This window comes from Podarcis raffonei, chromosome 13, assembly GCF_027172205.1.
Source record: "Podarcis raffonei isolate rPodRaf1 chromosome 13, rPodRaf1.pri, whole genome shotgun sequence".
Taxonomy (NCBI): Eukaryota; Metazoa; Chordata; class Lepidosauria; order Squamata; family Lacertidae; genus Podarcis; species Podarcis raffonei.
The window spans coordinates 52,214,903-52,228,472 of NC_070614.1; the positions used below are offsets into that span (position 1 = coordinate 52,214,903).

General features: G+C 48.5%; 1 protein-coding gene across 2 annotated transcripts; it reads left to right on the top strand.

Moving 5' to 3' along the window:
- The first annotated feature begins 898 nt into the window (after positions 1-898).
- On the top strand, positions 899-13,569 carry LOC128399322 (monocarboxylate transporter 13-like). Of its 2 annotated transcripts, none has more exons than XM_053360636.1 (4): positions 899-1,447; positions 6,777-6,920; positions 8,010-8,783; positions 13,277-13,569. In XM_053360636.1, exons 1-4 carry the CDS (start codon positions 1,243-1,245, stop codon positions 13,477-13,479), a joined length of 1,326 nt encoding a protein of 441 aa, XP_053216611.1. In that variant the 5' UTR covers positions 899-1,242; the 3' UTR covers positions 13,480-13,569. The 2 variants fall into 2 exon arrangements, with proteins under 2 accessions (XP_053216611.1, XP_053216610.1); XM_053360635.1 differs by lacking the exon at positions 899-1,447 and adding an exon at positions 3,455-4,765.
- The last annotated feature ends 1 nt before the right edge of the window (position 13,570 follows it).

Genomic DNA, 13,570 nt, shown 5'->3' on the forward strand with positions numbered 1-13,570 from the left:
TATTAGCTGCTAATCCCCATGTTACAGCCCCCCAAACTACATCACGGTTACATCACGGTTACATCATGAAAGGGGAGGTCTGGTGGCCGTAATCTGAGCATCCTGGACCCTGCCCCATGGTTCCCCTTGCCCTCCACCAAACACCCATCAAGTGTAACAAAAGCGATATTTACATTTCCCTGTTTCCCAGCCAAGTTCATCCCACCCTTTTGTCTTCATCTGGCTTTGTTATTTCTGGAATGGCTACCTGTCTGGCACTCAGGTATCAGGAGGCCAGGGATTATCACTCAGGCAGAGGGGCCGCTGAGGAGCTGAACACACGTGTCTATATGAGTTTCTGAAGTTTTTCCAGTGAGCCAGTACATAGTTACATTTGGTATTGTGCAGCAAAGGCCCTTTGAATAGATAGGAAGAAACTGTGATGAAGTGTTTTGTGGGGACAAATCACACTAAAATATTGATTTCTGATAAATGCAGAAGGCGTATTATTTCTTTATTAGCCTAAGGTCCCTGGCTAGGCTACAACATCAAAATGTAACGTTAGAAACAGTTTAAAACAATTTACAGGAGTTAAGAGGAGATGATTCCTAAGAACATACCCCTCTCAAATGTTAAAAGTCGCGAGAAAGAGTTGTCTCTATGGCATCCTCGTTGGCAGCAACGCTTCTGAACACCAGCTGCTGCGAATGGCAGGCAGGTGGTGCGCTCCTGGGTTCGAATCCTGATTGCATCTGGCCAGCCACTGTGAGAACAGGACGCTGGGCTAGATAGATAATCCTGCAGGGCTTTTCTTGGGTATTGCGTTGCCGGGGGTTGGACTAGATGGCCCTTGGGGGACTCCCATCTCTGCAATCATATGATTCTGTTCTGTGTTGCCTTCCTGCCATTTCTGGTGTTCACAGGGACACACCTCCGCTCAGACTTTGGCCCCGGATTTTACGACAGGCCATCAAATGCGGGCAATCTTCGGGTGGTCGCCCCGTGACAAAGAGGGAACTTCCGCGACATGCCTTGAAAGAGGCGGCAAGGGGGGGTCAGGTTCTTTGATTACGTTTTATAATATTTGTGCTAACCCCATAGGAAATTAGCCACTTTTGCGGGAAAAGTCTGACACTTGTGTATATCCTCTGTTGCTCAGAATGCAGCCGCTTATGGGGCATAACCCACAAGGAGGGAAACAGCCGCATAGGGACGCTGCTCTGTGCTGGCAGTGACTTCACGGGGCTCCTGTATCTAAAAGGCATGAGCCCCCAGGTATATTCTGAACCCCCAGATGGGGGCTGGGGCTGGGCGATCATGCTGGCGTGTTTCATGCAGTCCGTCCTGGTCTTTGGGGTCATGCGCCTTTTAGGCATCTTCTTTGTGGAGTTCATGGCCTATTTCGACGAGCCGTCGAGCGCCACGTCCTGGATTTCGTCCGTCGCCTTGGCTACGATGATGGTCACCAGTGAGTACCTGACTCCGATCCGTTTCCAGGGGGGTTAAGATAAGATAAAACTTCATTCGCATTAGCCAATGGCCATAGCAACAGTAAAACATTGCAGTACAGTGGTACCTCGGGTTACATATGCTTCAGGTTACAGACTCTTCAGGTTACAGACTCTGCTAACCCAGAAATAGTACCTCGGGTTAAGAACTTTGCTTCAGGATGAGAACAGAAATCGTGCTCTGGCAGCGCAGCAGCAGCAGGAGGCCCCATTAGCTAAAGTGGTGCTTCAGGTTAAGAACTGCTGTTGCTGTTTAGTCGTGTCCGACTCTTCATGACCCCCTGGACCAGAGCACGGCAGGCACTCCTGTCTTCCACTGCCTCCTGCAGTTTGGTCAAACTCATGCTGGTAGCTTCCAGAACACTGTCCCACCATCTCGTCCTCCGTCGTCCCCTTCTCCTTGTGCCCTCCATCTTTCCCAACATCAGGGTCTTTTCCAGGGAGTCTTCTCTTCTCATGAGGTGGCCAAAGTCTTGGAGCCTCAGCTTCAGGATCTGTCCTTCCAGTGAGCACTCAGGGTGATTTCCTTCAGAATGGAGAGGTTTGATCTTCTTGCAGTCCATGGGACTCTCAAGAGTCTCCTCCAGCACCAGAATTCAAAAGCATCCATTCTTCGGCCATCAGCCTTCTTGATGGTCCAGCTCTCACTTCCATACATCACTACTGGGAAAACCAGAGCTTTAACCATAGGTTAAGAACAGTTTCAGGTTAAGAACGGACCTCCGGAACGAATTAAGTACTTAACCCGAGGTACCACTGTACACGCAGAAAAGGAAATTTGATATAAGAGCACAATTTAAAGTCCTGAATCAGCAGCCCTTATTCTGATTGCCCCTGCTATGAACCCAGCAACCTTTGCTGTTATCTGCTCATTTTGATCTGATAGAAGAAAAGACATTGTGGCAGTGGTTGAGCGCCCTGGGATGGATAGTACGAGTGGGGTGATGATCTCGTTCATCAGGGTTTTTTTTAGAGAGTGCAAGACAGGAGGACGTGTGCCGCTGTTTCGGTGCTACCATCTCCACAGGGGCAAAGGCGTTTCTCAGGCGGGATCTTTTGGAATCGACCCTCGAGTACCGCAGGTGGCAAAACATCCGGTCTTGCAAGTGTAAAAGCACGTCTGTATTTTGGGATAATAAGTTTGTGCAGATATGGGGCCAGAGGATTGAAATGGAGAGGTGGAAAATGAACATACCGAGGACAGAATTTATAGTGGCCAGGTTGTTCTGATGCTCAATATCTTTTAGACAGTGGCGTAGCGTGGGGGGTGCAGGGGGGGCCGGCTGCACCGGGCGCAACATCTGGGGGGGGGGCGCGCTCGCACTCGCAGTGCTAAAATCAGTGCTAAAATCCACGGGTTAGGGGGCGCAAATTACTTGCCTTGCCCCGGGTGCTGACAACCCACGCTACACCACTGCTTTTAGACATTGACCAATTAGACTGTTTGCTTTAGTAGGGCCCATAGTGATTAGGTGTTGTGGGGATAGGACACAAGAATGAGGTTTTTGATAGATGGTTTTAAGCCAGGCACTTTTATGGGAGTCTTGAAGTCCTAGGGATAGTAAACCAGGGATGTTTCCAGGATCCAAGAGCCAAGAGCTTGATTTCCAAATGCAGTTGTAAACCTAGCCTTGCTCACTCATTTAAGCGGGTCAAATCCTGATACGATAGCCTGTTTAATTTCCCACCTGTCTTTTAGCAGCTGCTAGCTACTAGACCTCGTCAAACGCTCTCAAAGTCTGAGAGCAAGCTAGTCACTGCTCAGGGACAAATTCAGCATCCTTTTCTGGAAGCAAAGGTGCAGCTGGGCAAGAAATCAGTGCAAAAAAGAAAAAGGCGCAGTTTGTTTTTAAAACAACAGTGGACAAGCAAAGCCGTTTTACGCAATTCACTTTTGTTCTTCAAATTACTCCTTCACTGCTGTAGTTTCATTTCTTCCTCTGAGAATTTTTGGAAAACAAAGCACACAGTTTTAATGAAATGGGTCGAAGCAGAGAGCTTTGTATAAATGCTCATTTGCTTTGTGTGCAACTCGGTTTCTGCAAAAGCAATAGCAAAGAAACCGGGACTTCGTCTAGGCAACTGCCAGTAAAATAACCCTTTTTACACTTCTGTTAATGGCAGCCAGAATTTGCTTGTTCGTCCACAGTCCAACTGCACTCCTCTATGCCCCCAGCCCTTTTACTTATTTTCTTGGGTTGAATTGCTACTGAATGCAATGGCTGGGAGGCAGCCGTGCTTCTGAGTACAGTGGTACCTCAGGTTACATACGCTTCAGGTTACATACGCTTCAGGTTACAGACTCCGCTAACCCAGAAATAGTGCTCCAGGTTAAGAACTTTGCTTCAGGATGAGAACAGAAATTGTGCTCCGGCGGCGTGGCAGCAGCGGGAGGCCCGATTAGCTAAAGTGGTGCTTCAGGTTAAGAACAGTTTCAGGTTAAGAATGGACCTCCGGAACGAATTAAGTACTTAAGCTGAGGTACCACTGTACCAGTTTGCTGGAAGCTGCAGGTCGGGTAGAAACGGACTCTTGCGTTCTTCATGGGACCTGATCCAGCAAGCTGTTCTTGTGGCGCATTGCAGATTCTTCGCACGGCTGCGGGTTGGGATAGATGACCCCTAGGGATCTCTTCCAACTCCCCAACTCCATAATCTGTTCTCCTCCTGGTATTCAGACCGCAGGTGTGCAGTGACACACCTCCGCACAGACTTTGGCCCCAGAGTTTACTACCAGCGACCTTTCGAACGCTGGTCACATCAAGTGTAGGCAATGTTCAGGGGGTCAGCCATGGCAAAGGGAGCACTTTCTCGACGCTGACGTGGTTTGGAAGAGGAGGAGAGGGGACCTGGTGGTTTAGCTCTCTTTAAAAAAAGAAAAGAAAAACAAAGCTTTCTGCTGAGCATATAGGAAAGTCGCCACTTCGGGGGGAGGAGGGAGAAGTCGCCTATATATGCTCCATTACTCAGAATGCAGCCACTTCTGGGGCAGAGTCCACAAAGCGCAAAACAGCCGCATAGGGAAGCTGCTCTGTGCTGGCGGTGAATTCATGGGGCTCCTCTACTGAAACGACATGAGCCCACGGGTATATTCTGAGCCCCCAGATGGGGGCTGGGGCTGGGCGATCACGCTGGCGTGTTTCATGCAGTCCGCCCTGGTCTTTGGGGTCACGCGGCCTTTCGGCATCTTCTTTGTGGAGTTCATGGCCTATTTCGACGAGCCGTCGAGCGCCACGTCCTGGATTTCGTCCATCACCGTGGCCACGTCGAAATTCACCAGTGAGTACCCGATTCCGACGACCGAGCGACTGGTTTCTAAACGCAATTGTGAGCTTAGTCAGTTTCTGCACGTGCTATAGAGGGAAGTGGGACGCGGGTGGCGCTGTGGGTTAAACCATAGAGCCTAGGGCTTGCCGATCAGAAGGTCCGCGGTTTGAATCCCCGTGACGGGGTGAGCTCCCAGTGCTCGGTCCCTGCTCCTGCCAACCTAGCAGTTCAAAAGCACATCAAAGTGCAAGTAGATAAATAGGTACCGCTCCGGCGGGAAGGTAAACGGCGTTTCCATGCGCTGCTCTGGTTCGGAACACCAGCTCCCTCGGCCAGTAAAGCGAGATGAGCGTCGCAACCCCAGAGTCGGCCACGACTGGACCTAATGGTCAGGGGTCCCTTTACCTTTACCTGTACAGAGGGAAGTGGTGGTAACGATTATTGTTATTTATTAAATTTGTATACCCGTAGGTCTCAGGGTGGTCCACAACATAAAAGCACAATATAAAAACTATGGGGCAGGTGGGGGACTTCCTCCTGGGAAGGGAGCCCACCTTAGAGAAGGAAAACTCTGGTCCTCAACTCTGCTGCCTTGTCAGATATCTTCAGAAGACGAAAAGGCTCAGGAATAAACCCTACACAAATCTGAAGCGGAGTCCCTAAGGCGGTTGGATGGCGCCTTGTACACCTCCTTCTCGCAACTCCCGCAGCCAAACTGGTGCCAAACATCTTGCTCTCTGCTTTCCTTTGGACACATCAGCCAGGCCCACAGGGGGGTCTTGTCGTCCGGGTAGCCCAGGACCCAACTTCTAGAATCCATGAGCCCTTCACCCCCCAATAAAATACAGTGGTACCTCGGTTTTCAAACATCTCCGCTGACAAACGTTTCGGAACTCGACTGCCATAAAACCAGAAGTAACTGCTTCAGTTTTCGAACGTGCCTTGGAAGCCGAACGGCTTCTGCTGAGTGTTTACCGTATTTTTTGCTCTATAGGACTCACCTTTTCCCTCCTAAAAAGTAAGGGGAAATGTGTGTGTCTCATGGAGCGAATGCAGGCTGCGCAGCTATCCCAGAAGCCAGAACAGCAAGAGGGATTGCTGCTTTCGCTGCGCAGCGATCCCTCTTGCTGTTCTGGCTTCTGAGATTCAGAATATTTTTTCCCTTGTTTTCCTCCTCCAAAAACTAGGTGCGTCTTGTGGTCTGGTGCGTCTTATAGGGCGAAAAATACGGTATGTTATTTTTCTCAATTTTCTCCATTGAATTGGCAGACCGCCCCTTGCGCCTCAGTTTTCGAACATTTCGGAACTTGAATGTTCTTCCAGAACAGATTATGTTTGAAAACTGAGGTACCACTGTATTTGAGGGGGTCTGCCCCACCCCCAGTTGATGAACATTGCCTTTCAAATGGTGTTCATGAGTCTTGTGATTGATTGTGCAAGGCAGGCCTTACCTGGGCCCCCCAATAATATTTTATCCAAGTGGGCACCCTTGAATAGGGAAATAGTATTAACTGTTATTTTCATTCCTGTCCGCACCTTTTACCTAGACTGGGACTTGAGGCAGCTTACTCCGATTAAAGCAAAAAAGATAAAATGCAGAAGACTCAAAGTCATTAGCAGAGCCCAAGCAATATAAAGACAGGTGAATACAGATAGCAAAGAAAAAGAAAAAAGAATGGCATTATTTAAAAGCCCTAACTTTAAGGAAACAGTCCGTTCCCCAAAGGCCGGTAGCTATAAAAGCATCTTCACCTGTTTGGCAGAAGGATAGGAAGTGGGGAGCTGGTCTGGCTTCTCTAAGCAGGGAGTTCCTAAGGTGCCTGGGAGGAGCCACCACCAAAAAGGCCCTGTCCCGTGTCCCCACCGTGCAGGCCTGGGAGGGTGGCAGGACTGAGAGAAGCACCTCCCCCAGAGATCTCAGATCCTGGGCAGATCCATAGGGGAGAATGAGATCCTTCAGGTAGCCTCAGCCTCAGCCGTGAGGGTCCAGATCAGCCCCTCTGTTTATCTTCTATATTTTCAGGTCCGTTGGCAGGGGCACTGGCCACTCAGTATGGAGAGCGTCCCGTCGCCATGGCAGGGGGGCTCCTTTCGGGCCTCGGCTATTTCCTCGCCTTCTTCGCCACCAACCTGGCACAGCTCTATATATTTATTGGCGTGTTCACAGGTAAGGAATGTCTGGAGTCAAGCCAGGTTCTCTTTCTTACTGGGAGGGGCTCTTCCGCCTTCCTCCGCAGTAAAGACCCCCAGCCACAGGCCAGAAAGGTTTATTATTTGAATATGCTTGCCACATTATACACACACACAGACACAGAACTGCATGCCCAAGGTTCTCCCTTGCTCCCTCTAAATCCCTCTAAATCAATATTGTCATTGATATAAAATGTCTTTTACAAATGGATAACACGCATGCATGTTATCCCAGAGTTGGGAGGGACCTCCGAAGCTCATCTAGTCCAACCCCCTGAAATGAAGGAATATTTTGCCAGTGTGAGACTCGAACCCAGAACCCTGAGATTCAGAGTCTCGTGCTCCGCCAACAGAGCTATCCCAGCTTACAGAGCTATTTATACATAATTTCATATCTGTAATTGTTATGATATACTGTTGTACCTTGGTTCTTGAACTTTATTATTATTATTATTATTATTATTATTATTATTATTATTATTATTATTATCATTATTATTATTTACACCCCACCCATCTGGCTGGTCTTCCCCAGCCACTCTGGGCGGCTCCCAACCAAATATTAAAATACAGTAGTACATCAAACATTAAAAGCTTCCCTAAACAGGGCTGCCTTCAGATGTCTTCTAAAAATCTGGTAGTTGCCGTTCTCTTTGACATCTGGTGGAAGGGCGTTCCGCAGGGCAGGTGCCACCACCGAGAAGGCCCTCTGCCTGGTTCCCTGTAACCTGGCTTCTCGCAGGGAGGGAACTGCCAGAAGGCCCTCAGAGCCGGACCTCAGTGTCTGGGCTGAATGATGGGGGTGGTAACGCTCCTTCAGGTCTACTGGGCCTTTGAGGCCATCTAGAGCTTTAAAGGTCAGCACCAACACTCCGAATTGTGCTCAGAAACGTACACTGGACGTTCGGCTTCTGGAAAACGTTCAGAAACCGGGACGGCCGCTTCCGGTTTCTGGTTGTCCGGGAGGCGAAACGTTTGCGTTGACAGGCACTTGGCTTCCGAGCTACGGCTGGAACTGCCTCCCTTTGCTGCGCTGACGCCCTGTTTCCCTGTCTTCCCCACTCAGGAATTGGAGGCACCTTTGCCCTCTGGCCCTCGCTGGCCTTGCTGTCGCGGTACTTTGAGCGCCGCCGCCCTCTGGCCACCTCCCTGGCCCTCTCGGGCGCCGGCGTCGCCTCCCTGGCCCTCTCGCCCTTCTTCCAGTTCCTGGTGGACCTCTACGGCTGGCGCGGAGCTCTCCTGCTGGTATCCGGGATGGTCTTCCACCTGCTGCCTTGCGGAGCCCTGCTTCGCCCCCTTACTTTGCCCGAGGACGATGCCCTGGCAGCGCCCCCGGAGCAGGCGGTGAGCTGGCGCCACCGGCTCTCGTCTCTCTTCGGACTCTCTCTGCTCCGCCACCGAGGCTTCGTGACCTACACCTGCTGCGGGGTGCTGAACGCGGCCGGGTTCTTCGTGCCCCTGGTCCACCTCGTGCCCCACGCCCGGGAGCTGGACTTTGACGAGTACCAGGCGGCCTTCCTCGCCTCCGCCGTGGGAGTGGCCGACATCGGGGGCCGCGTCGCCTGCACCTGGCTGGTCACCTGCGGCCCTCTCCGCCTCTGCCACCACCTCACCCTGTGGAGCTTCCTCACAGGGGTTTCCGTCCTGGCTGTGCCCCTGGGCCGCAGCTATGGGGCCGTGCTTGCTATCAGCGCCTGCTACGGGTTCCTGGCCGGTGCCGTTCTCCCGCTCAGGGTCTCCACTCTGGTGGAAATCGTGGGTCCTGCACGGATCATGGGGGCCATCGGACTCATCAACCTGATGGAAAGTGTTGGGGCGCTGTCTGGGCCCCCCCTCTCAGGTAAGGAGGGCACGGTGCAGGCCGGAGCCTGGCGGTCAGCCGGTCAGTCTCCAAGCATCCTGATTTTCCAGGGACAGTCCCAGATTGACAGAAACTGTCCCGGTTTCATCATCATCATCATTTTTAATTTGTATCCCGCCTTTCTATCTTACAATACTCAAGGCGGTTTACAAGCTGAAGAAACAAAAAATGTACATCTTATAACAATCTAATGCAATACAAAGATGTGATAATAAAACAGAACTTTAAAATAGGCAGCCTACAGCAAAATGGGGACGCGGGTGGCGCTGTGGGTTAAACCACACAGCCTAGGACTTGCTGATCAGAAGGTTGGCGGTTCAAATCCCCGCGACGGGGTGAGCTCCCGTTGCTCGGTCCCTGCTCCTGCCAACCTAGCAGTTCAAAAGCACATCAAAGTGCAAGTAGATCAATAGGTACCGCTCCGGCGGGAAGGGAAACGGCGTTTCCGTGCGCTGCTCTGGTTCGCCAGAAGCGGCTTAGTCCTGCTGGCCACATGACCCGGAAGCTGTACGCCAGCTCCCTCAGCCAATAAAGCGAGATGGGCGCCGCAACCCCAGAGTCGGCCACAACTGGACCTAATGGTCAGGGGTCCCTTTACCTTTACCTACATCAAAATAGCAACATTCAACCATCAATTAGAATAGTATAAGATAATAATAATATATTATTATGTTATACTATTAATAAAAGTTAAACAGAAATCCACTCCACAGTTACAATAATATCTAAACTATAATCAATAAAACAACGGCAAGCCACAGTACATAAAACAATACAATACACATTGAGAAGCAGAGGGAAGAGCAAGGCAGGTGGAAGGAGGCCTTTCCTGATGAAGTCTCTCCCCTCACAGTTCTTCCTTCAGGAACAGCTTCCTTATGAGGAGACCCGGGGCCGGAGGGTGGGGCAAGGCAGGTGGAAGGAGGACAAGGCAGGTGGAAGGAGTTTCTGATTTGATCCTGGAATGCCTCGCTTTTCCTTAGTTGCGTCACGTCCCTGTTTTCATTGGAGAAATGTTGGAGGGCAGTGCTTTTTTTCTTTAAAAAAATGTTTAGGGGTACTCTCATTTTCCTACATACCATATTTTTCGGTGTATAACACACACACACCCCGTGTTTAAGATGCCCCCTATTGTGGGGGACTGCAAATTAAGTAAATGGGAAATTGCCCTCATGTATAAGACTACCCTCCTTTTTTAACATTAGTAAAGGGTAAAGGGACGCCTGACCATTAGGTCCAGTCGAGGCTGACTCTGGGGTTGCAGCGCTCATCTCACTTTACTGGCCGAGGGAGCCGGCGTCCAGCTTCCAGGTCATGTGGCCAGCAGGACTAAGCCGCTTCTGGCGAACCAGAGCAGCGCACGGAAACGCCGTTTACCTTCCCGCCGGAGCGGTACCTATTCATCTATTTGCACTTTGACGTGCTTTTGAACTGCTAGGTTGGCAGGAGCAGGGACCGAGCAATGGGAGCTCACCCCGTCATTGCGGGGATTCGAACTGCCGACCTTCTGATCAGCAAGTCCTAGGATCTGTGGTTTAACACACAGCACCACCCGCATCCCCTTTTAACATTATTTTTTAGTAAAAACAACAATCCTAGTCTTGTACATGGAAAAGTACCGAATATTGAAATACTGCCCCTCAATGAGGCCAAACTTAGATTCACAAAATGTTTAGGGGTATGCGTACCCCTGGGTCCCGTCCCCCCAAAGAATAAAAGCTCTGAAATAAAAGTTATTTATTCAGAAATAAAAGTTCTGGGCGCCACAGTTCAAGAAGGACACTGACAAACTGGAACGTGTCCAGAGGAGGGCAACCAAAATGGTCAAAGGCCTGGAAACGATGCCTTATGAGGAACGGCTAAGGGAGCTGGGCATGTTTAGCCTGGAGAAGAGGAGGTTAAGGGGTGATATGATAGCCATGTTCAAATATATAAAAGGATGTCACATAGAGGAGGGAGAAAGGTTGTTTTCTGCTGCTCCAGAGAAGCGGACACGGAGCAATGGATCCAAACTACAAGAAAGAAGATTCCACCTAAACATTAGGAAGAACTTCCTGACAGTAAGAGCTGTTTGACAGTGGAATTTGCTGCCAAGGAGTGTGGTGGAGTCTCCTTCTTTGGAGGTCTTTAAGCAGAGGCTTGACAACCATATGTCAGGAGTGCTCTGATGGTGTTTCCTGCTTGGCAGGGGGTTGGACTCCATGGCCCTTGTGGTCTCTTCCAACTCTAGGATTCTATGATTCTATGATTCTACTGTTGGAGGGTATGGTAGATGTCCCTGTTTTCATAGGAGGGTATGGAATTATGCAATCCTACAGCCAAGAAGGTAAGTAACTATAGAACCTTCAGAAGACATCTGAAGGCAGCCCTGGATAGGGAAGTTTTTTTAATGTTTAAAGTTTTATTATCTTTTTATACATGTTGGAAGCCACCTAGAGTGTCTGGCATGTTGTTGTTGTTGTTGTTGTTGTTGTTGTTGTTGTTAAGGACATCCCTATTTTCACCAGAAAAATGTTGGAGGGTACAACCTGCAGCCATCTCTCATACCCAAGGCTGGATTAAGACCTTTAGAGGTGCTAAGCACTTAAAAGATTTCGATGCCCACTCCCATATATGTAATTCAAAATATAAACCACAAAAAACTGTAAAATAAAATGTTACTTTTCAAAACGAGACGAAACCTACAGTAAGATGGAAAATAATGTTTATTTTTGTATAGTTCCACTTCATTCATATTTGAAACATTTCTTCCAGTTTTTTATGATTGTGAAGCCTTTGATCAGATCCTAAGAACTAATCTTAGTGTTCCCCCTGAGGCCACACCTACCTTTCCGTCAGGTGCTGTCACCCCAATAGGCAAGTGACGTAAGCAAATTGAGACGAGGGGCGTCATAGAGATTTATAAAGCTGTGCTGGGAGTGGGAGGCAGAGAAAAAACTGCTTTATTGCCCTTTAGCATATTGTCAACTCAGATAGTGTTCTGGGTTGTATCTCACATTTCGACACTCTTATGGTTAATTCTCTTGAGATCCAAATCTGATCCAGCCTGCTCCAACTCTGATGTGGTTCTGAAAAGTGGGTGAATTGTTTTGTCATGGGGTTTTTATGTCTCCATATATCTATTAAATCTAAATTTTCCTCGAGGTCATTAAAAGATCTTGGAAGTTTCCCTTGATTTAAATTCTTCCTTTTCGCGCTTCTGTCTAATTCTGGTGTGGGCACCCCATTTAAATCTCCAAGTAAAACCAATTTATTATTCTCTAGGTCCAGTAAGGTTTGTTCTAATTTCTTTAAAAAATCCGTTTTATTTGTATTTGGCGCATAGACCGTTACCACATTGATTTTTTCTCCCTGAAAATTAATTTGTACTCCTAGGATTCTTCCTTCCTCATCCTTACATACTAATTTAGGTTCTAATTTCTCCTTCACATAAATTACTACCCCCTTTTTTTTTCTTAGAATCTGAATTGATAAACTCTATTCCCAACTTTTTATTTATTAAAATATGTTTGTGTTTTTTGGCGACATGTGTTTCTTGGCAACAAATCACATCAATATTTTTTTTCTTCACAATTTTCTCCAATTTATTTCTCTTAGACTTTTCGTTAAAACCGTTCACATTCCAAGACAAAATTTTAAGGGTCATTTCAATATTTATCTAGCGTACGCTTTATCTTAATTTCTGATTTAAATGCTAGTACTTCTATTTCCAATGGTTTCCTCGTCTTTCCCCTCCTCCTCCTCCTCCCCTGATTCCGCCTCTTCTACTTCTTCCTCTGCCTCTCCTCTCTTCCTCTCCGTTCCTTCAGCCTCTCTCCCCCTTCCTCCCCTCCTCTCCTCTAGGCCCATCTCTCCTCCTCCTAGTCTTTCTTCTTCCTTTAAAATGGGAGACCCAGGGTATGTATAGATGGAGAATGAACGATTATTTATTTGAAAAAGAGGAAGTGATTGAAAAGGCTAAAACCACCTTGAAAGATTACTTTGACGTGAACATTAACAAAGAAACAAATATGGACATAGTATGGGATGCCAGTAAGGCAGTGTTAAGAGGTTTTTTGATACAACAAAATAGTTATAGAAAAAAGGCGAGAGAGCAAAAAAAAAAAAGTTAATTACACAAATGAGAGAATGCGAAAAGAATCTGATAAAAAAACTGAATGACGAAAGAAATAAGCAATTGAATTCACGGAGGAGGAGGAGGAGCAGGCTATCGATGGTTTCCGACCTCTCCCTTCACAATTGGAGGCCATCGATAATAATAATAATAATTTATTATTTATACCCCGCCCATCTGGCTGAGTTTCCCCAGCCACTCTGGGCGGCTCCCAATCAAGTGTTAAAAACAGTACAGCGTTAAATATTAAAAACGACCCAGCGGACCTGATCCAGCGGACTTTTACTATGCTCTTATTATGTACACCCCCAAGATGAATCTTATTCCACTCACGACTTGAACCTTTCCTCTGTTCCAGGTTGGATCCGGGACGTGAGCGGAAGTTACAAGGCCTCCTTCCTGACAGGGGGCTGCTTCCTCGTCGCTGGAAGCCTGGGACTTTTGCTCCTGCCCGGCTATTTCTCCCTCCAGACCCCCAGACTCCCCAAGCAGAACCAGGAAGGGAGCAAGCCGGAAGATCCCTGGAACCCAAGCCAGCAAAACGGAGTTTGTCTAGCCTGACGGAGATCAACCCCAGACTGTTTCGTTTTGGGAAAAGGGTCAGTCTCTCCATCGGCCTGGGACATGTCATATTCCTGATATTTGGGGGCAG

What these genes read in the sequence shown, in the direction of transcription:
- LOC128399322 (XM_053360636.1), top strand. Translation starts at nt 1,243, where the DNA reads ATGAGCCCCCAGGTATATTCTGAACCCCCAGATGGGGGCTGGGGCTGG. An exon ending in ATTTATTGGCGTGTTCACAG is followed by an intron (nt 6,921 to 8,009) that starts GTAAGGAATGTC and finishes TTCCCCACTCAG; the next exon opens with GAATTGGAGGCACCTTTGCC. An exon ending in GTCTGGGCCCCCCCTCTCAG is followed by an intron (nt 8,784 to 13,276) that starts GTAAGGAGGGCA and finishes CCTCTGTTCCAG; the next exon opens with GTTGGATCCGGGACGTGAGC.